Here is a 23,913-nt window from a genome sequence, read left to right as displayed (position 1 = left end):
ACGAATCCACGATTCGTACGATCGGATCTTTGCGTCTATGGCCAGCTTTAAACTGGTCTGCTAAATCCTACATAATTCTTTTAAAAAATGGTTTCTGTTTGCAACATCACTACATATTTTGATTAGCTCTAAATGACGTTCATGTTTTCTTGTGGGTGGCATGGCAGTTTTTAGCCACAGTCTCTTTTGGGTAGGTCTGGAAGTGTGTAATCTCACTGAGACATGGTTTATTGTTCTCAGATCAGGGCAAGATTTTACTTGTCTCCTTGTTGTATGCCTTTCACTGTTGCAGAGACTGACAAAAAAGACTTTTCAGTAAGATGTTCAGAAAAACAGTCAAAGAAAAAAAACGTGATATAGGTTGAGGCAAAAAGAACCATGTAGTTACACAAATATAAGAGAGAGTTTTTGTTTTATGCTATATTGTAGAATAGAAGTGCTAGTGCCTTTTATTTCTGCTTAGACTATCTATGATACCTTCCTAAAAAGGAGATCACTAGCCTTGTCTTTGGTGATTCTTGCTTCATGTCGCAACCTTTATATTTTGTCTAAAGCAAAAACAAAGGTTTTTTTCCAGTTCCTCTTATTTCCTCCCTGCAGCAACTTCTAAAGTACTGGCTATTGTGCGATCTATATTAACCTCATAAAGGTGATTGTGAAACAGTTTGATTTTGAATTCCTAAGTAAACTCTGGTTCTGTTTTGCATCGGCCTCCCTACTTTTGCTTTCTCACTTGGGGTGTGTGTGTGGTATCTAGTTCCAGCTCTGGGCACTGTGTTAAGTGTGTTCTCAATGGCTTGTGTGTGTGTGCTATGATTCATTTCCTTTCTTTTACTAGTTTGCTCATCTCTCTTCCCTCTCCTCCTGAAAGGATGGCAGGGATGGAAGAAGCTGTAAAGAACTGAATAGATGTTGGCTGTGATTTTTACACATGCTGGCAGCACATCCCATGTCTAGTTTTGCTGCACAAGTTGAACACATGGAACAAATTGACAAAATCATGTTCACTCGCACTGTGCTCAAGAAGCAGCTGAGATTTTATTTAGAGTCCAAAAGTTGAAATATTTTTATTAGCTAGTGCATCTTTTCCTAATACTTTAAGGATGGTATTTTGGCCTGCAACAGTATAGCTAATACATTCAGTACTTATTTGCTAGTATGTGTTTAGATGAGGAATTCCTGCCTTTCATCCTTCCTTAATTTTTTCCAGATGTCATGGTATCTCATTGGATTGATAAATAGTAATATTACTATAAATTAGGGATGCACCAAATCCGGGATTTGGCCAAGATTCAGCCTTTTTCAGCAGAATTCGCATTAGGCCGAATCCATGCACCTGGCCTAACCCAATCCGAATTTGCATATGCAAATTAGGGACGGGAAGGGAAATCACTTAACTTTTTGTCACAAAACAAGAAAGTAAAAAATGCTTTTTCATCCGAATCTTTCATGAAGCATTCGGGGATTTGGCCAAATCCCAAATAGTGGATTCGGTGCATCCCTATATAAATGCAATTAAGGTGAAGTCTTTGAATTGTTTTTGAACTCCCTTTTCTGTGTTTTCAATTTAGGACTGCAAGATACATTTGACCATGAATGGGAGGCTGGAAAAATTACACGCAATGATTATAGAAATGCTTCTGATGATGCTGTCCTTGCTTACAAGCTGCTAATACAGACAGGCAATTCTGATAAACCCATTAACCTCAACCAGGTAATGTTATTTAAGTATTTCATGCATTCAGCTGGCTTACTCAAGCCTTATGGCAGAATATATCTTTTCACTGAAAATAAGCACAACAAATAAGGAGCCAAGAAATTAGGACAAAACTGTCCAGTTTTTTTTAGATACCGTATATACCCGAGTATAAGCCGAGTTTTTCAGCATCCAAAATGTGCTGAAAAAGTCTACCTCGGCTTATACTCGGGTCAGCGGTACCCGACCCCAGTAGCTGAGATTGCAGTCACTTTTAATCATTCCTATACCAACAGTACACTTGGGGAGAGACTGCAATATCCCACAATGCCCTCTGTTGGTTATATGAAAGAATAACAGTGCGCCCTCTGTTGGTTATATGAAAGAATAACAGTGACTGCAATATCACACAGCGCCCTCTGTTGGTTATATGAAAGAATAACAGTGACTGCAATATCACACAGCGCCATCTGTTGGTTATATGAAAGAATAACAGTGACTGCAATATCACACAGCGCCATCTGTTGGTTGTATGAAAGAATAACAGTGCGCCCTCTGTTGGTTATATTAAAGAATAACAGTGACTGCAATATCACACAGCACCCTCTGTTGGTTATATGAAAGAATAACAGTGCGCCCTCTGTTGGTTGGTTATATGAAAGAATAACAGTGACTGCAATATCACACAGCACCCTCTGTTTGTTATATGAAAGAATAACAGTGACTGCAATATCACACAGCGCCATCTGTTGGTTGTATGAAAGAATAAGTGCGCCCTCTGTTGGTTATATGAAAGATTAACAGTGACTGCAATATCACACAGCGCCATCTGTTGGTTGTATGAAAGAATAACAGTGCGCCCTCTGTTGGTTATATTAAAGAATAACAGTGACTGCAATATCACACAGCACCCTCTGTTGGTTATATGAAAGAATAACAGTGCGCCCTCTGTTGGTTGGTTATATGAAAGAATAACAGTGACTGCAATATCACACAGCACCCTCTGTTGGTTATATGAAAGAATAACAGTGACTGCAATATCACACAGCGCCATCTGTTGGTTATATGAAAGAATAACAGTGACTGCAATATCACACAGTGCCCTCTGTTGGTTATATGAAAGAATAACAATGACTGCAATATCGCACAGCGCCCTCTGTTGGTTATACGAAAGATTAACAGTGATGGCAATATCAAACAGCACCCTCTGCACATGGTAGTGGGACAGTGGGACAATGCACACAGTAATCCGTTTGGCAATTCTCTGTCACCATCAACTTTGCAAAGAAGTCCGGTTGATTGCTGGGGGGGGTCGCTTTGGTGGAATGTGCGCTGCTGGGAGACAGGGCTGTAGTTGTGTCTAGGCTTATACTAGAGTCAATAAGTTTTCCCAGTTTTCGTAGGTAAAATTAGGTACCTCGGCTTATACTCGGGTCGGCTTATACTCGAGTATATACGGTACTAACAATAAATCATTGACTCTAGTATTAATGCTATTTTTGTCATTGTATGTATATATATATATATATATATATATATATATATATATATATATATATATATATATATATATATATATATATATATATATTATATATATATATATATATGTATTTACAGATTTTCAGATACTCCTTGGCTTAATTTTAATGCTCAGCAGAAGGGCAGCCATTGTGTTTTCTGACTTTTTGACATTTTCTTTTATTTACTAAGTAGGTGTTAATCTAGAGACTGGCTTTTCCGTTATTGTTTTAATCACGGGCTCTGTTTTGTTTATTTTTTTATTTTTTTGCTGTAAAGGGATGGTATATCCCAAGGTAAGCAAAAATGTTTGTTCATTCCAGCAATCCAGCAATTTACCTTCTGTCCCAGGAATAAAAGAGTGTGCTTGTGACTAAAACTGCTTGTGGCTGACCTTCACAGAATTTGAACAGGGTTACAGTTAATTTTTTTTCACTTCAGATCCATAGATTTATTATTTTTACTTCTTGAAGATGTTTCTACAAATGCTCTCATAATGGAGCCATTATCTGTTCAATTGTCTGGTTCAAGTAAAATGTGATTAGAGCTGCTCAGAAGTCAATCAATGCATCAAATAATCCATGTATTGCTTGTAATGCAGAATGCAGAGTCCCCAATATGTAATCAAATTCATAAAGTTTGCCAAGATGCAGTAACACACAGCAGCCAATAAAATGTTTGCATTTAAGAAGGTGGCCAGTAAATGCTACCTGCTGATTGGTTGTTTTAAGTGACTAGATCAGCAGCAAGTGTTGCACCTTTGATTACATAAGCCCCAATGAATCTGGCTGGGTTAGATGTCCTAGCTATATATCTCCTCAAACCCTATGTTCTAGCTATACATCGCCTTAGGTGTCCTAACTATAAATGTCCTTAGCCTTTTACATATCCAGATCATTGCCGCTATATCAATTTACTTACACCATATGCTATTTACCTTTAATAAAAAGAGAGAGAGTTGCCTACACTTCAGGTCTGGACTGAGAATTAAAATAGGTCCTGGCATTTCAGATACACACAACCCCCACCTGACTCTCTATGGCAACTTACAGCAGCCCCTCTGGCATTTGCCAGAACCCACAGATTGCCAGTCCGGGCCTGCTACACATGCACTAACAAGTGTACCAAACTACTGATATTATTTACAGCAGGCTTATGCCAACTAACAAACTTTCTGACTACCATGTTTATTTTCTTGGCATCCAGCATGATTTACTATCATTCTTCTCCTTTGGTGGAGATATTCACTTTACCTAAACAAGTGAGTCATTATGCTGGAATGTGTGTGTAATGATTCTGAAGGAAAGCTGAGTATTGTTTTTGTATGCATTATAAAGTAAGCTGTCTATACTGGTTAGAGCACCTGGATAAATTGTTCTGTATGGACTTAAGTAACCTATTAACTAGAGAGGATTATATGAAGGGTTAGCTCTTGGATTGCACTGAATATTTGCAGTTATATTCATTTTGAAGCTGCCCAACTTCATAACTTACAAAAAGCTTTCCAAGATGTGCCCTGGTGGTTATGAATAGATGTCAGTATAGTTATGATATTTTACTTGACCATAAAACTGAGAAAAAATAAATAGAATGCAAGGAAAAAAATTAAAAATAAATAAATAAATACCGGTGTGTGTGTGTGTGTGTGTGTGTGTGTGTGTGTGTGTGTGTGTGTGTGTGTGTGTGTATATATATATATATATATAAATAGAGGTGCACACTGGGATTTGAGATAGTGTTAAAACTTCATCTTTTATTGTTTACATTAAAAGGAACTGGTCTATATATATTAATATTAACTCTGTGTGTGTACGCATATATATATTTATATATATATGCGTATACAATATGGAATTTGGTTTTTCATTTCTTAAAAATGTCACATTGAACTAAACTGATGGTAATTATAATGAACCACGAGACTAATCAGCAGGCTGGACAACTAAATATCAAATGGTATTCATGACTGGCAAACAAGTAGGCCAGAGAAGGAAAGCCTTAACAGAATTTATACAGATGTTTTTTTTTGTTTTTTTTATTGCCTTTCCTTCATTTACTGGGTGGCATTTCCTTCTGTGTTAACAACGGAGGTTAACTGCACCCAGACGTGCAGAGGGATGTTTGCCAGGTTTCATTCTTTTTTCTCCTTGCTTTGTTTCTGCAGAATGTTTCTCTAGCTTGGTCATCCCTCCCCAGAAGCACCTTCCTCCCCCAACCCCCAGCTGTAGACATTTGTTGAACACACTGGTCCATCAGGAGGGGCTTGGATGCAAGAATGGAACAGGGTTGTTAGTGTAATTACAAGGGGAAAGAAGAAATGTTTTTGTTAGATGGGGAATCGTATTTCTTTGGAATGCAGCAACTGTTTATCCATTGCCATTCCATTCAGTTCAAGTGTAATTAAAAAGCAGAGATGTTTATCTTTTTTTTTTTTTTTGTTAAATCGACATCATATGGATCTGTATTTTACAGTGCAGTTACTTATTGTAAAAGGGGCCCTTCAGCATCAATGTGCATCCAACTGTAGATCTTTGTAGAGTAATAGATACAATCATGCTACACACTGCATAGCTGGTTTGGAAGGCATAGGAAAGAAAAGTGATTGAACGACGGTTCATAGCTAACTATCAGGACTAACCTTTGGGTAAATAGAGCACCCCTTTCAGGCTGTGACCCTTTGATAATGGGAAAATAAGGGGCAGATTTACTAAGGTTCGAATGGTAAATTTAAATTTTTGAGGTTTTTTTTGGTCAGAATTCACAATTTCAAGTTTAAAATCATCAACTCTTATTTGAAATTTGATTCTGAGAATTATCATCCCCTTACCCTGGAAGTAACTCGAATTCGATAGGTCGCCACCTAAAACCTGCCGAGTTCATTTAGAAGTTAATGGCAGAGGTCCACTGACTTTTTGACTTTTCCTGATTTTTTTTTTTTAAAAGAGAACTCGATTCGAATTGAGTTTGAATACACTTCGCGTTTTCGTATCGGATTTGTTGCAATTTTGGACGTTTGAGTTTTTTCATAAATAAGGTACCATTCAAGTTGTGAGTTTATTAGAGTAAAAAAAACAAACTCACATACACTCTAAAATTCGACCTTTGATAAATAACCCCCTAAGTGTACAATGTTTATAAAACAAACATTATAGTTTAAAAACTTTAAAACTATGATTATTCTTTAAATGAGAAGGAAAGTGCTTTTATTCTTGGGGGTGCCGAAAGTTAGGCACCCCCAAGTGATTGTATTTACTTATCTGACACTTTGCACCAGTGCTCCTATCAGCAGAAAATGCCACCGGGATTCTTCCAGTGAGCACCACGGAATGATCCTCTTCCTGCTTCTTCTCTCTTCTCGCAGCTGCACATGCACAGTAGAGTGAATAGCCGAACTTTAATGAAGAAGTCAGCTAGTTCGTTCTACAGCGTATGCGCCTGCCCCAAGAAATTTGAAAAGCGAAGAAGACAATCGCTCCGTGGTGCTCGATGGCAGAACCCCGGGTCGGTGCAGTTTTCTGCTGATAGGAGCACCGGCCCAGAGTGTCAGATAAGTAAATACAACTACTTGGGGGTGCCTAACTTTTGGCACCCCCAAGTAGAAATTACTTTCCTTCTCCTTTAAATTTCTAGTAGAGCTTAAATGAGGTACACATACACACGTCGGTTTTTATCAGGAGCCAGTTAACCTGCTTGTATGTTTTTGTAGTGTGAGAGGAAACTGGAGCATGTATTATATATAATGAAACCCTTACATCCAAGTCGCAAATGAATGCAACTAAATTGTAACCTGCAGAGATTTTACTCCCCCTTATTAACCTCAGGATCCTCCCTGTTAACTTCTGTTGGCATAATTCGTGGTCCATTATGAAAACATTGGTTGTGTTACAGTAGTTCAACTTCTATTTCTGGCAAATTCAGTCTAAAAGTCCACTTCTTTTCTCTTGTGATTTAGCTGACTAAACAGCGGTTGGTGGATGCAGATGGAATTATTCAGCCAAATGCTTTCTACATCTACTTAACAGCCTGGGTGAGTAATGACCCTGTAGCCTATGCTGCTTCCCAGGCCAACATACGCCCACACCCTCCTGAGTGGCTCCACGACATAGCAGACGATAGGCCTGAGACCAGAACAAGTGAGTAGAAATTTGCCTCTGGCCTTTACAATGTTTATGAACAGCTTCCTCCAGCCCAGCGCTGCTTTAGATGAGATTGTGCAGACCTACAATAACCTCGGCAAGCTGGTGTATTTTATTCCTGTCACCCATTTTATTGTTGCATGTTCATATAGAGAAACGGGGTAGTCTCAAAATGCACACAAAAGGCAGCCAAAATGTTAACATTAAGGTAAATTGCTTATTGTGTCAGTTTAGAACAGGGGTAGTCTGACTTTTTGTACTGAATTTAACTGGGCATTGCTTCATAATTTGTTTATAAATAAGGCTTACGCATTATATCTGGTGCATAAACTTATTCTGCCCACAGAATAGTTTTCTCTCTTCAGATTGCACTTGTGGGAGGTGTCATGAGGAAACATTCTACTGTATATCTACAGACAGTGCTCTTGGGCACAAATACTAGCATGGGTGCCAATTAAATATCTATAGACAAATACAAGATTCCTCTGCACTCAACCCATTATCAATATATTTAAGACAGAGACATTTTGTGCATACTGCTACTGAAAAATGCCTTACCCTTTAAACAACACAGGGATTGTTTGTCCATATATTGCAATATATTTAAGCTGGCCAACTACGTCAAAGTCATCCCATATCTGGCCAGTCCTATGCTCAATTTTCATCTGATTCATTAAGAATTCTATGGTTTAATTATACATTTTATAAAAGGGACGAATACGTTTTACCTGCAACTTACTAGCTGCTTTTATAAAATGTATAATTAAACCATAGAATTCTTAATGAATCAGATGAAAATTGAGCATAGGACTGGCCAGATATGGGATGACTTTGACGTAGTTGGCCAGCTTAAATATATTGCAATATATGGACAAACAATCCCTGTTTTGTTTAAAGGGTAAGGCATTTTTCAGTAGCAGTATGCACAAAATGTCTCTGTCTTAAATATATTGATAATGGGTTGAGTGTAGAGGAATCTTGTATTTGTCTATATGTATTTTGTGGTCACACCCTCATTGCACCCCCGCCTAATGATTTTAAAAACTAGTGGTGAGCACAACTTTCCCTTGTTTGCCAATTAAATATCGCCAGCGCTATTGCCCATAGTATGTGATACAAACTTTGATTTTTCTAATGTGCAGTAACTTGCTCAGGTGCAATTTTGTATCTGTGTTCGTCAATTAACCCCTTTGTGTCGGATCATGATAAAGAAAACGAAACAATGCTTAGTCATTAATTATGCTATTTTCTTTAACTGGGCTTTATTTTTAAACTATTTGTTATTTTGTAGGGTGAAAAATAGACTTTTTGTAGATGCCTGGTTTTATGACTAAAGTTTGCTTTATGTTTGGTGCTGGAGGTGTTTGTATGCCCCATACTCTGGACTTTCTATGGAGCCGAGTTCCCTCCACTTTTTGTAATGTGATTTGGCCAATAAAAGAAATAAATATTGTGCGTTACTGTAGCCAAAGCCTAGAGCCCTGTGGCAGCCTGCCAAGTCTTGTTTTAAAGAAAATTTATAGTTGAGATTATAATAGGGCAAATCATGTTTAGCATGTCAACTGACTGACCCTGCAGGGTCTGGAACACACAGCGTCAAGTAACTGAAAGCTTGCTGAAGGACCAACTGGAATTTCTATATTCTGGGCTTTTTTCTGTGTTACTTTTTGTGGTCGATCTAGGGTTACATGATAAAAGGAACACGAAAAATTACATTTGCCAGACTAATAAATGAACATACATCCAATATTTTCTATTACAAAGATCTTTTCATTATTATGGATAAGGCAATGGCTGCCTTGCATTTATAAGGCATATGTTTGGGTGTTTTAATACAACCTGCACATTTATTCTCTTTTCTGCAGTTCGTGCAGCTGAACCAATAGAATATGTCCAGTTCCCTTTCTACCTCAATGGTCTGCGGGAAACATCCGACTTTGTGGAGGCTATAGAAAAAGTGAGGGCAATCTGTAACAACTACACAAGCCTTGGGGTGTCGAGCTACCCAAACGGCTACCCTTTCCTGTTCTGGGAGCAATACATTAGTCTCCGTCACTGGCTGCTGTTGTCCATCAGTGTGGTTCTGGCCTGTACCTTTCTGGTGTGTGCTCTCTTTCTCCTGAACCCTTGGACTGCTGGAATCATTGTAAGTTAATAAGGTCCTTTGTTGCTCTCAAATTCCTTTCAGCATAGCTCTTGCTGCAGCCAGCAACGTTTGTTTATGTCTGGTTCTCTGGTGGAATAATGTATGTTACATCATTCTTGATATGTTTATTCGCCTTTTGGAGGGGGAAAGAAAGGTGGGTTCTTGTTACAAACTAAACCTTTAAAGCCCAACTCCTGCACCCCTTTTGTGGACACCACCATATTTAAGGAAAGAAAGAATTATCAAAAAAAAAAAGTTATGGGGTAAAGGTTTATGCAATCATTTTAGCTTAATAAATGTGAAATATTTTCTAAACCATAAATTGTACAGAAATTATACCTTCTAATAGTCTAGTGCCCCCTCAATCCCTTCTACCTAGTAATTTCAAGTGGTTCCCATTTGTTTTACACGCATAGTTGTTAAAGTGTTAACTTGTCCAACTCCATATGTATAGGCTGAATATATATGAACATTTTAAAGTTGCAGGACCAACAGAAGGAAAATATTGCTAAAGCAAAAAACTTTTGAGATTTCCAAAAATCAACATAAGATGTAATGAAAAAAGGCCTGTTCTACTTTCCCTTTAATTCTTTTTTTGTATATACTTATTTGAAGCAGTATTTTCTGCTCCTTGGCAATTACTTAGCAGAGAAATTTAGAATGAAAAACATGCAAAATGTTAACGGCTCGCTTTGTTCCTGTCAGTCTATCAAAGTTCCTTCTAAAGTCAGGAGGCCTCACCGTAACTTGATATCTGTCAGCTGATGAGGGCACTTTTCTCCTTTGCCATATTTTCAGCTAAATCAAATGAAATGCCTTTTAGAAGGACAGCTGTACATTACAATTACTGTACATAAATTGGGGGTAACTACAGTGTTATCTGCAACTATCTGTATAAATGGGGAAACATATTTCACAGCACTGTACAATAAATGGGTGTTTACACTAAACATACAGATTGCATATAAGACTATAACCAATACAAGAGGTAAAGGGGCACTGCTGTAAATAGCTTTGAATGTAAAAGGAGAAGGGGCTAACTACTACCCTTCGCAAAAGTGTGCTTATTGTGGGTTTGGAATAAACAATATCAACAACAGGTTTTTTTCACTCCCCTTGTGGATATCTTGAGAACTGTAATAAAGTGTTATAAGTAATATGTTATTGAAATTATATTCCCTATATGTTTTTCTGCCGTTTCACAGCAAATACTTCTTTTTATTTCATGTGAACGTTCTATGCTCTGACCCCTGGTTGTTTCTTGCCCATAACACACTGGGACAAATAGAATAAAAACTTTATTACAGTAAGTGCTCATTTTACAATGAACCAATCATAAACTAGAGCAATATGAGCCATTCACAAACTAGTTTGCTTTTAACTGGAAAGTTAAAAGCAAACTAGTAGCTATGTAGCCAAGAAACACTTGGCCCAAAACAGCCAGTGATATTCAGTATTCAGGTATACGCTGTATTATTTAGAATGTTTGGGACTTGGAGTTTTCCAGATAAAACCTTTAAACATTAAATAAACTCAATAGGATTGTTTGAGCTTTGCTTAATATGAAAATTGTATCATGACCGTTATTGTCTCCATTATATTGAACTGTTTGTTTAAGACTCACCTCATTTATAGTCTAACATCCCCTTCCTATTTTGTTTCAGGTTATGGTGTTGGCCCTTATGACAGTGGAACTGTTTGGCATGATGGGACTCATAGGGATTAAGCTGAGTGCAGTGCCTGTAGTTATTTTGATCGCTTCAGTTGGAATTGGAGTGGAATTCACTGTTCATGTTGCTCTGGTAAACATGCAAAATACTCAAATTAGAGACTCGTTTTATGCTGTACACATATATATATATATATTTCAAAAACGTAATTTTTTTAAATGTTTTGTTGTGGAGTCGAATCATCAACTTTTTGATAATTTCTAGGTTGACTTGTGAAAATATTGCAGATTGATAGCTTTTTGGAACTGTCTTCCACAGGCCTTGGGTCACTGGCCGAACAGATGACTGCACTTTAGGCTTGCTTATATTGGCTGGATAGCGGTACAGATATGGGACCTGGGGTTTTCTGGATAACGGATCTTTCTGTAATTTAGATCTTCACAACTTTAAGTGTACTAGAAAATCATATAAACATTAAGTAAATCCAATAGGCTTGTTTGGCTTCCAATAAGGATTAGTTATATCTTTGTTTTGCTCAATACAAGGTACTGCTGTATGATTACAGAGAAAAAGGAAATCATTTTAAAAAATTTGGATTATTTTAATAAAATTGAGTCTATGGGAGGCAGCCTTTCCATAATTCAACGACTTTCTGCATAACAGATTTCCGGATAACGGATCCCATGCCTGTACCACAATTGCTTTGCACCATTTATCGTGAACATGAGGATATTTGGTGCCAGTCAGCTTGGGAGTTTTACGTATCATTACTGATCTAAATATGCCAAAGTATATCTTTGGTATGATGTATGATGGAAGAATCCATCTCAAAATGTATTCTACATAGCTGGACTGAATCACTAATATTTAGAGTATGAACTAAATATAAATTCCAAATACTCAAAACACATACAGAATGCTGTGTTCATCTAGAGAATTTACATGTGTGGTGCAAAAGCAGGTAGTGTTTTTTCAAAACCATATCCTATGTAGCCCTGTATATCCCTGCCCTGCAGAGCTTACAATCGGTTTAGGGCACTTGGTAGTGGTAGTGGCCAAGTGGAGGTCAACCAGGAATAGAACTTTGCCTAAGTCACAAACACTTATCCACTTGTTGAATTGTTCTTAATGTTAAAGGTAAAACTTGGCTAATAAATGTCATCGTTAGCCCACTGCCTTTTTCATTAGTAATGTACATCATATATCTACCACACTGTAGGCCCTCAAACTCTATATTTGCTGTACTCCAGCCTAACAAGCTTTCTCTGTTTTACAGGCATTCCTCACTGCTATTGGGGATAAGAATCACAGAGCTGCTCTTGCTTTGGAGCACATGTTTGCACCTGTTCTGGATGGGGCTGTCTCTACTTTATTGGGCGTTCTGATGCTTGCTGGATCAGAGTTCGACTTTATTGTCAGGTATATTAATAAGCGATCAGCTGCTTTCCTCTTTGTTTTTTTTGTAAATTCTTTATTTTTCCATTTTTAATTTTAAAGGTATACAAAAAGTAAAAGAATTTTCATTACATACACAATTTCAATACCATTTCTACACTTGCAACTTGGCGTATAGAAAGAAGAAAACAGAGAGAGGTTGAGTGAAGGAAAGGAAGTGTAGGGGAGGAAGAATGTAGCCAACCTACTGTATTTTTATTTCGGTTGAGCGTCTCACTTTTATCCTTTTTGTTTGAACAGATTCTGCATGTTTTATGCTAGTTTTACATTGTTTTTATTTCTTGTTTATGGGGCTTCTGGTATTGTGGCTTTTTTATGCTCCGTTGTTTCTTTATATATTATCCATGTTGTCCATGTAGCTGTGTAATGCTCCTATGTTCCATTTGCAAGAGAAATCTATTCTACCTCTTTTTGAACTCTGAAGAAAAATAGATTTTAACATAGGTAAGGTTGAAAAAAGAAAAACGTGACCATTATTTAGAAGAATAGCAGTAAAATACTAGAACTGATACATTTGTTCATTAGGAAGGATTGCAGTTCTGTACTAAAACATCAAATAATGAATTTACTGGTAAATGTATATATCTACTGTTGTATTAAAGGGGTTGTTCACCTTCCAAACACTCAATTCAGTTGTTTTTAGATTGTTCCCCAGAAATAAAGACTTTTTATAATTACTTTCCAATATTTATTTGTTACTGTTTTTCCAAAATCTAAGTTTAAAGTTGAATGTTTGTGTCGCTGGTGTTTGAGTCTGACAACTCAGTAATTCAGGCCCAGACTCTAAACTGTTGTATCAATTCTAACAGCTGCCTGTAATGAAACCCAGAGATTCTGCTCAGCAGGGACAAAGATAAGAAATGTATCAACTAAATGTATCCATTTAGAACAGTTTACAGGGTCGGCGACCCCCCCCCTCAGAGTTGCTTCAGAAGGTGAAACATGGCACTTTATACTTCAATATTAGAAAAACGGTGACAAATAGAAAGTCATTGGAAAAAGTCGTTATTTCTGGTGATCAACTAGTTGTTTGAAGGTGAACTACCCCTTTAACTATTGTAGGATATTTGGCCACTATAGTTTTTGTGCTTCTTCCTCATTTGAGATAAATCAATACATGGCCATAAATCATTTAGGGAGATGAGCACTCATTAAAGGGATACTGTCATGGGAAAACATGTTTTTTTCAAAACCCATCAGTTAATAGTGCTGCTCCAGCAGAATTCTGCACTGAAATCCATTTTTCAAAAGAGTAAACACATTTTGTTATATTCAATTTTGAAATCTGATATGGGGCTAGACATGTTTCCCAGCTGCCCCCAGTCATGTGACTTGTGCTCTGACAAAACTTCAGTCACTCTTTACTGCTGTACTGCAAGTTGGAGTGATATCACCCCCTCCCTCCCCCCCAGCAGCCTTACAACAGAACAATGGGAAGGTAACCAGATAACAGCTCCCTAGCACAAGATAACAGCTCCCTGGTAGATCTAAGAACAACAATCAATAGTAAAAGCCAAATCCCACTGAGACTCAGTTACATTAAGTAGGAGAAATAACAGCCTGCCAGAAAGCAGTTCCATCCTAAAGTGCAGGCACAAGTCACATGACTGGGACAGCTGGGAAACTGACAACATATCTAGCCCCATCAGATTTCAAAATTGAATATGAAAAAATCTGTTTGCTCTTTTGAGAACTTGATTTCAGTGCAGAATTCTGCTGAAGCAGCACTATTAACTGATGCATTTTGGAAAAAAAACATGTTTTCCCATGACAGTATCCCTTTAACTACTTTGCAATTGGTGTGCCAAAAATGTTCAACTTGTGTACAAGTTATGCATGGCTAATTCTTTTAAAGGGACAACACCTTGCAATTACTGATATACAGACAATCACACATATTACTTATTGATGATAGTGCCTCTTTAACACTGAAACTTACTAATGCAATACATTTTAATGTCATTATTTTGCATTGCTATAATAATCCTGCATGGCCTCTGTGTGTCTATCAATCATACATGTATGTATTTGTGAGTGTGTATTATTATTTGTTTGAATCCATATCATTGTAACAATATGTTTTTAGATTCAGCTTTCCTATTAATATTTATCTTCATTGGTCTACATTTCAATTATTCCTTATGGTTTTTCAAACATACTCCTGGTCTTCTATACAACAAATTGTTGTGTAATTGCAGAACCCATGGGACCTACACTTTGTTTGGGGATATGTTTTGTGTGAAGCTGATAAAATGGATTGAGGTTCTCAAAATAACGCTGTTATGGCTTTCTTAAAGTCTATATGAGCAGTATATTTGTCATGAGTCTCTGGATGAAGACATAAGGAACTTGTAGGTTTCTGCAGAGAATTAAAAGGAGGACTGTTTTCTTGTGGATTTAATTAAGAATGTAAGTTTGTCAGCTCAGAGGAGGTTTTCTTTTGAAGGGAATTTGATAAGTGCAGTGAAATAGATCCCTCTCTACTCCAAACAACCTATGGAGCTCTCGAAAATGACTAATCTTAGAAGTAACAGTGGTTCATTGTGGCAGATTGTTGTGGTACCCAAGAATAAGCCTGGAAGGCAAACCAAAGTTGGTGGAGGATGGGCAATAGCAACAGTGTAGAATAGAATAGAAATATTGAGTTAAACAGATTTGAAGATCTGGCTTTCCGTCACGCTACTTAGAGTTTAAAAATTGCAAGTGTTGGATTCATATTGGGATAGCGACATAGATGTATAGAGAACACACTGTTGCAATAAGCTACACTTGAACCTTAATTATCTAGTGTTGTTTGACATGTAAAGTTCTATGGTAAAAGCCCCCACCCGAATGGATATTTGTCATTCCGATTCTGCACTAGCATGTCTCAATTCAATTTCAAAATTGGTCAAATGTAACATATGTTTGAAAAAAAAAATAATCATGGCTGACGGATATAATAGTGCAATATAAACAATTGTTTATTTTCCACTATAATACACTTACCCTATTACCTTGCTTAACACTTACATACTTACCCTGTTTTAAAGTGAGTTAAATGTGGGTAAATGTTTTTTAGAAGTAAAATCTGTCCTCCTCTGTTCTGGTATTTTTCCAGGGCGGATGCAGTTATCAAAATTTGTTCCATTGTTCCAGGGGATTACCAGTGTTCCAGAGCTTTTGGACATTTAGAAAGATTAGCTCAACAATCAGCTCCGCTAAAATGGAGTAAATTAAGAGGCATTGTATATGCAAAGTAGACAGCAATATAATCATATTGTTTATTGAAGTGTAAGATGGATGACATGCAAATGTTTCTGAGGCCTCTTGTTGATACAAATCTCAGTCTCAAGTTCTGCTTCGTTTACTTTTAAGGAAGACATTGGGTTGTTGATAGTACTAATGGAGTTTAGATTTGTGAGATGTTTACAGAACCAGGAATATTTGTATGTTGTGATATTTAAAAAAACAAAACATCGGAAAACAAGACTTTTACTAGTGCCAAGGTCTCATTAACCCTATTTTAAAAGGAAACTTCGCTCTAGGTCAGGTTTATAGTATGAATTCTATACATGTATTTGAAAATATGAGAAAACGCCAGCACCAATGCACTCACATCGCTTCGATTTCCGGAGTCGCCCGAAGTTTCCTTGTGAGGCAATTTCCGCGACTTCGGAAATCGAAGCACCACGAGTGCATTGGCGCTGGCGTTTTCTCATAATAGCAGGGTGGAGGCAGTTCGGGGAGATTGTTGCCTCGCAGAAGAGGCGATTAGTCGCCAGGCGACAAGATCTCCCCGAATCTGCCCATGTGCTTAGCTGGTTCACTTATTTGCCAGCTCCATTACCTTTAATTAGTCAGACCTGCAAAATGTAAAAGCTTGTTTTTCCTTCAAGAAATTATGCTCAGAAGATCATGTGACCCTATGGAGCAGGACTCCCCAACTGGTGCCTTTGGGCTAAGTGCTACATGCTAGGAATTTTTATTGCCCCCCAGACAGGCCAATGTATCCATACACTTAGGGGTAGATTTCAAGTTCATGAGTTTGTAAAAACTCCCATGAACTCGAGATTTTAAAATTCAAATACATTTTAACAATTCCCTAGTCGGATTACACTAAAATAAACTGAAAATTAAAATTTTTAAATTCGAAATTTAAATTTTCACTTTGACCCTTGATAAATCTGCCTCTTAACTTAATTTATTTTAATTAAACTAGGGATGCGCCGAATACGGAACCAAATCCTAATTTGTATATGCAAATTAGGGGCGGGAAAGGAAAAAGTGTGAAAATTTGTTTTGTGATGAAAAGTCACGTGATTTCCCTCCCCACCCCTAATTTACATATGCAAATTATGATTCGGATCTGGTTCGGCCAGACACAAGGAATTCGGCGCATCCCTAAATTAAACCAATTATCCAATATAACACAAATTCATGAATTGGTTTATTACCTAGAAATAGTTGCACAGCACTGCTGTGGAGTAAAGCTGCTTCCAGCTTTGGGCCAACAAGGATTCTGGGATTCCTTCAGCAGCTGTAAGGGGCAGGCAGGGCAGTTGAAGAGACCTGCTTTTGGCATTATTTAGTAATCCATGACTAAGTCTTAGTGGTGGGAAACCACATCCATTTGTGTTCTTCCCCCCCTCCCCATTACTGCAGCCTTTATGTTTGAATTGGCTCACTCAAAACAAGAGTATTCAGAGATGCTAAATTGATCAACAAAAGATTAGCCTGCAATGCAGCTCAACCATTGTGGAACCTTTTACTCTGAACCGTGCTGGAGCATACCACAGAATGTAAAGCATTTTCTTTCACAAAAAGCTGCTTTCCTTTCTTATAAAAAAAAAACAAGACTGTGCAATATAGTAAATATGTAATACACAGAGCAGAGCAGACTGAACGAAGCAGAATTGAAAAAGATACAAATCAACAAGCCATACCTGATAAGAAAAAGAGAGAGAGAAAGATTTAATTAGAAATTGTGCAGTTGGTCTCATGAGCATTTCACAGTGGATTAACCACTTGGAGAAGTGGCCTTTTCCCCTTGTAGACTAAATAGTTTAAATTCTACTCCTTTCCTTCATTTGTTCCCATCTTCTGGGCTCTCACTAATGGGGAAAGTGGAGGAGGGGCTGCTATTGTATCTGGGTTCTCATTCTTTTCCCGTATTCACTTCAGATTCCATTTTTTTTACTCCACCTTGTGTTGCACCTCAATGAATAGCTGCAATTTATTGAAACATTCTTATTGATTAACAATATAACCTTTTTTCTTTTCTTATAACTACTCTTTGAATTGGGGAAAGTAGCATTCAAGGTAAAAATAAAAAGTTACTATTAATATGTTCTTTTGTGCTATTGTGTGATTTTTGTGTATTTTTTGTTCTTGCATGTTTTGAAAGTCACTCTAGTATTGGCCTGTATGATACAATATACTCTAAGCTCATATCTGATACTGTTTGGACCAAGATACTTACGTTCATTTTTTTTCTCTTAGGTACTTTTTTGCTGTTCTGGCAATTCTAACTCTTTTGGGTGTATTAAACGGTTTGGTGCTACTTCCTGTACTTCTGTCTTTCTTTGGACCTTATCCTGAGGTTTGTAACAGTTTTGTAATACTTGCTAATTTAGTTTACTTAAAATGCGCTTAGATGAACTTGGGTTATTTCTTATACACGAGTTTAAATGAGTCATGTGACACTGTTGACATCACTGAGCACCTTTTATCATTTTGTAACATGCTATACAGTAGAACCTCCATTTTACATTTTTAGGGGTCCAGAAAACAAATGGTATAAAAGCTGTTAAAATGTAAAATCAGGGAAATGTGGGAAAACTTAAAATCAGGGGATGTAAAATCAAGTTTGCACTGTATTATAATATATTTTGTATACTATGTTGATATTAAGGCAATGCAATGAATATTAGTGGTGTTTGAACATAACATAATGTATACCATTTTCTTTTATAGGTCTCTCCAACTAATGGCAGAGATAGGCTTGAGGTTTCTCAAGACCCACCACCACCACCACCACCAAATATTGTAAGGTTCCCTGTGCATCCTAGACCGACGCAAAATGGGTCAGATTCCTCAGATTCAGAATATAGTTCTCAGACCACTGTATCAGGAATCAGCGAAGAGCTCCATCAATATAATTCTCAGCAGTGTTCTGCAGCAGTCTTTCCACGGCCCACTGTACGTGCCTCCAATTGTATTATTCAGTATTCATAAATGCGTGTGTATATGTATCTATGATCTGTGTGTGTGTGTGTATACATACATATATATATATTTATATAAGTCCATCCAGTGTATGCACTCTTACCAGATATTCCAAACAATTTTGGGTGCGTGGGTCAATATTGTTCAGATAAGATAATCAAAGGACTCGCACTCCAATTCCTTTTTTGTGAATAAACGTGTTAATTTATTTTTAGTTGCATTCTTCCAACATTTCGGCCCACATTAGGGCCTTTATCAAGGATAATTATCCTTTATCCATTATCCTTGATAAAGGCCCTAATGTGGGCCGAAACATTGGAAAAATGCAACTAAAAATAAATTAACACGTTTATTCACGAAAAAGGAATTGGAGTGCGAGTCCTTTTATTATCTTATATATTTATATTTATATATATATATATTTATATATATATATATATATATATATATATATATATATATATATATATATATATATATATATTTATATTAGCAGTAACTTGCATAGACAGAGAAACTCCATTCCAAAAACACTTTTTTTGCATCATCTTTATTTATTTATTTTTTGCAAGAAAAACACCAGATTGTAGTTGAAAGCAGTATTTGTTTATGCCTATTTGCTCTCTAGTTCTGAGTCTCCTCTAGGTCTGTTAATCAGCTGACTTCTGCTACTACACCATTTCAAGAGTTGGAGAATTTAAACAGATAGATGTATATTATAAGTTGCAACATTTTCTTGCGTTATGCAAAAAAAAAAAAAAAAAATCACTAGAGTTTCCCTTTAAAGGCCAGCTTCATTCATCATTCATAATTCACAAACAGATTATTATAATAAAATAAGTTTTAATTCGATCCACTGGTAGACCACAAAACATGACTGCTTATAAGAATGTAAATTATTCTAACAATTATATTTATATATATATATATATATATATATATATATATATATATATATATTTATATATATATATATATATATATATATTTATTTATATATATTTATTTATATATATATATATTTATTTATATATATATATATATTTATATATATATATTTATATATATATATATATATATATATATATATATATATATATTTATATATATATTTATATTTATATATATATTTCTATTTATATATATATATTTATATTTATTTATATATATATATTTATATTTATATATATATATTTATATATATATTATATTTATTTATATATATATATTTATATATATATATATTTATATTTATATTTATATATTTATATTTATATTATATATATATATATTTATATTTATATATATATATATATATATATATATATATATATATATATATATATATATATATATATATATATTTATTTATATATATACACACACACACACACACACACACACACACACACACACACACACACACACACACACACACACACATACACTGTGTGATAGTCCTTTGTCTCTAGGCTGATAATATATATTCTTATCCATAGGTTGTGCAGCAAACAAATCGGCATAATCCACCAAATCAAAGCACACCATCCAACAAAGAACCCAGAACTCAACAACAATGGCGATCAAATAGGAATCAGAGATGGGATTCAACAGAAGGATCACGGCCACCACCATACAGACCTCGCAGAGATGCATTTGCATCTTTTACTGAAGAGCATGCTGGTCCTAGTAGCAGGGATAGGTCAGGGCACAGATCCCACTCCCATAACATGCGAAAAACTGCCTTTGCTCCAGGAGGTGCTTCAGTGCCTGCGTATGGCCAACCTATTACTACTGTGACTGCCTCTGCTTCAGTTACTGTTGCTGTGCACCCTTCTGTGTGTAGCCACGGCTCCCACGGTAGCTACCCCTTTTATGGTGGCTACCCCGAAACTGACCATGGACATTTTGAGGACCCTCATGTGCCTTTTAATGTACGCAATGAAAGAAGGGACTCTAAAGTAGAAGTAATAGAGCTGCAAGATGTTGAATGCAAAGAAAGGACACAGGGAAATGCCTCAAAATAAGGTAAATTGATTATCATGTTTCTGTGTATTTTGTCAAGAACTATGCAATACATACTCTGGAGAAGTATTATATAATTGTGATTATTATCATGTATTGATAGGACAAGAGTGCCCCGCTATGCCTCAGTATTTTTGCAGGTATTCCATAAACTGATACATTAAATAATTAACCGTCCCTCACACTTTCTGGATATTTTCAGTGCAGCCATGATGGCTTCATTGATATCTGGCTCATGACACATGCAAGCGTTATACTGTCGTGAGCTAAAAAATGTCTACGCATCACCATATGTTCCATAACCCTTGAATTAATCTTGCTACTGAGGCCAATTGATTATTTTATTTTTTATTTTTTTAACAGGGTCTATCCATTCTGAATCATTGATGGCCAAAGATGGGAATGAATTTCCAGACTGGTTAAGAAAGCTGCTGGATGTTTTATATAATGGACATGCTGCATCAGTTCACTGTTACTGTAACCTGTTGTATAAAAGTGTAAAATATTGCTATAAATATTTAAAAGGTGTATACATATGTAATATACAAGAGTCCATTGTAAAGTTAGAATAATTGTTGAATTATTTTATTTTATTATTATTATAATTATTTTTTAGTCCTTTTAACAGGTGAGGCAAACACATTTCCCTTCCTTAGTGTACAGGGCCTGTGCCACAAATAAGATTAATCTAGAAACTGAAAATCTGTGTATTTTATTTTTCCTGCTGCTTAAATATTGTATAATTGACCTGTATAATTCTATGCAAATATTGCTTACATGATAGGTGTTATTTTATATGTGTAAACGTACAATTACAGCTGATAACATTTTGTGTGCCAAAGGGTGAGGCAAAACGTTTGTATCACAACCCTGTGGTAGTATTTAACAAATAACTTCCAGGCACGCTATGCGTGATTACTTTTCTTTCAGATATGAAGAATTCTATCGCAATTTGTGTATTTTCATTACACCTGGAACTTTGCAATTCTTACAAGTCTTCTGTTGTACAGTCTGTGCCACTGTATTGCATTCTCTTCATTTTCTTCTGTAATACCTTGATGTTGGGAGTGCTCCCCCCTCTGTCCAGAGCACTTATTCACTAGAGACGTTCAGTCTTCATTACCAAAAAAACTATGGTTGTTGCAGGCATTAATGGAGAACATTACAGGTATAGGATCTATTATCTGGGGGTTTCCAGCTAAAGGGCATTTCTGTAATGTGGATGACCATACTTTAATTTTAAACCAGGGCTACACTGGCAATCTGTGGGTTCATGCAAATGTAAGAGGGCTGTTGTAAGATGCCATAGACTGTCACTATTTATTGGGCTATTTGGGCCTCTGTGTACCTGAAATGCCAGGGCCTATTTTGATTGACAGTCCAGGCCTGCTTTAAGCATGAAATCGATCCAAAAGGATTGTATTGCCACCAGTGTAGATTCATTCAGCCTCATTACCATCAAGTACAAGATGAACTCACTTTTAAAAAAAATAGTTATTTGCTTAAAATTTATTATATGGGAGATGGTCTTCTCTTCTGCAGAGCTTTCTGGACAACAGGTTTTCAGATAAGGAATCCCATACCTGTACCAGTATGCAGTGTTAAAGTTGCTGCTCATTAGCTCTAGTAAGCTACAGCACAGTCGTTTTAGAAACACCCTGCAATAAGCACTTCCAGCATCAAAGGTGTCAACAGAGGATTTAGGTCTTCCGTAGCGTTTGACTGCCCATTCCCTTTCACTTGGTGGTGCTAATATGCTTTCCCTGGGCTCTAGTAATATCAACTGTTGCTCGATCTACCTCTGACTTTCCTTTATCTACACAGATATGGTTGGTTTAGTTTATTTTTGTGGCCTTTGTTTTTTTTCAGTCTTAATATAATGCAAACTTTCTTTTTTATCTTGGTATACTGTAACATTTCTCCTTGTGCCATTAGGTTACATAATGCTATCCTGTGTCACAAAAGAATTTAAGCTGAAATGTTTTTTAGGCACTACAGACATGTAGCTATACAAATCAATATGTAGCCATTATTCCATATCAATATAAGCTATTGTTACATAAGCACACTGACACCACAGCTGCCTTAGTTTCTAGCATTACTGTACTTTGTACAGGGAGTAGAGCGTGAGAGTGCAAGATATCAGGCCTTTGTTCGTTTTGTTTTAACTGCCAATTAATTGGGCGCCTTTAGATTTCATGGTGTCAGTGGTAGAAATGACCAAAAAACGATTCTGAATTTAGTGCATTTGGTGTAGTGACCGTCTCTATACCATATCTCTATGTGGTCTCCATCAGATAACGAAGACCTTTGACACAGTGTATGTTGTGCTTAGCAGAAGTCTGGGGTGGGTAGACTTGAGGAAATAACATACGTTTTGATGAATTCATGTATTGTTCTCAAGGCATGACATGATGTTATTTGTAGAGTACAAGTTTTGTAAATCCCAGGGGCCAGATAAGAACATGGAGACTAGCAACCTTTGGTGCTAACAATACCTGAGCTACATTCCCCTACCCCATGATTATCCCCCTTCTGACTAATAACGTTCTTCCTGCTGAGTTGTGATCTCCGTTATGCCTTTGCTGAGTACAAGTCACTAGTCTTATATTCAGTATTCAGATGTAATTATCATTGGTACACGATAACTGTTTGTCTTATTTTTGTAATATTTGATATGGCTTTACACCAGGTTCTTGCTCTTCAGTTAGTACTGTCAGCAAGACGTATCTGCCTGAATGCTGTAGAAGTAACAGGATTTCAGACAGCCTGCCTCTGCAGAGCCACTTAAGCTTTAGTACAGGTATGGGATCCGTCATCCAGAAACCCATTATGCAGAAAGCTCCCAATTACGGAAAGGCCGTCTCCCATAGACTCCATTTTATCCAAACAATACAAATTTTTAAAAATCATTTTCTTTTTTTCTGTAATAATAAAACAGTACCGTGTTCTTGATCTCAACTAAGATATAATGAATGCTTAATGGAAGCAGAACCAGCCTATTGAGTTTATTTAATGTTTACATGATTCTCGAGTAGACTTTGGGTGTAAAGATCC

General features: G+C 36.5%; 1 protein-coding gene across 7 annotated transcripts in view; it reads left to right on the top strand.

Moving 5' to 3' along the window:
- Window positions 1-23,068, top strand: part of ptch1.L (patched 1 L homeolog) — a 78,248-nt gene extending 55,180 nt beyond the window's left edge. For 5 of the 7 annotated variants that reach the window (XM_018259136.2, XM_041564528.1, XM_018259127.2 and 2 more), the window contains 9 exons: window positions 1,572-1,714; window positions 7,170-7,350; window positions 9,219-9,499; window positions 11,164-11,301; window positions 12,446-12,588; window positions 18,106-18,205; window positions 18,580-18,804; window positions 20,331-20,859; window positions 21,220-23,068. In XM_018259136.2, the coding sequence (XP_018114625.1) occupies window positions 1,572-1,714; window positions 7,170-7,350; window positions 9,219-9,499; window positions 11,164-11,301; window positions 12,446-12,588; window positions 18,106-18,205; window positions 18,580-18,804; window positions 20,331-20,858 (1,739 nt within the window). In that variant the 3' untranslated portion in view covers window position 20,859; window positions 21,220-23,068. Of the gene's footprint in view, window positions 1-1,571; window positions 1,715-6,578; window positions 7,141-7,169; window positions 7,351-9,218; window positions 9,500-11,163; window positions 11,302-12,445; window positions 12,589-17,917; window positions 17,926-18,105; window positions 18,206-18,579; window positions 18,805-20,330; window positions 20,860-21,219 lie in introns of those variants that run through there. The other 2 variants (XR_001935404.2, XM_041564545.1) reach the window with 2 other exon arrangements.
- Window positions 23,069-23,913: the final 845 nt, after the last annotated feature.

The sequence above is a fragment of the Xenopus laevis genome, chromosome 1L (genome assembly GCF_017654675.1).
Source record: "Xenopus laevis strain J_2021 chromosome 1L, Xenopus_laevis_v10.1, whole genome shotgun sequence".
NCBI lineage: Eukaryota > Metazoa > Chordata > Amphibia > Anura > Pipidae > Xenopus > Xenopus laevis.
This window is presented reverse-complemented; position numbering and strand designations above follow the sequence as displayed.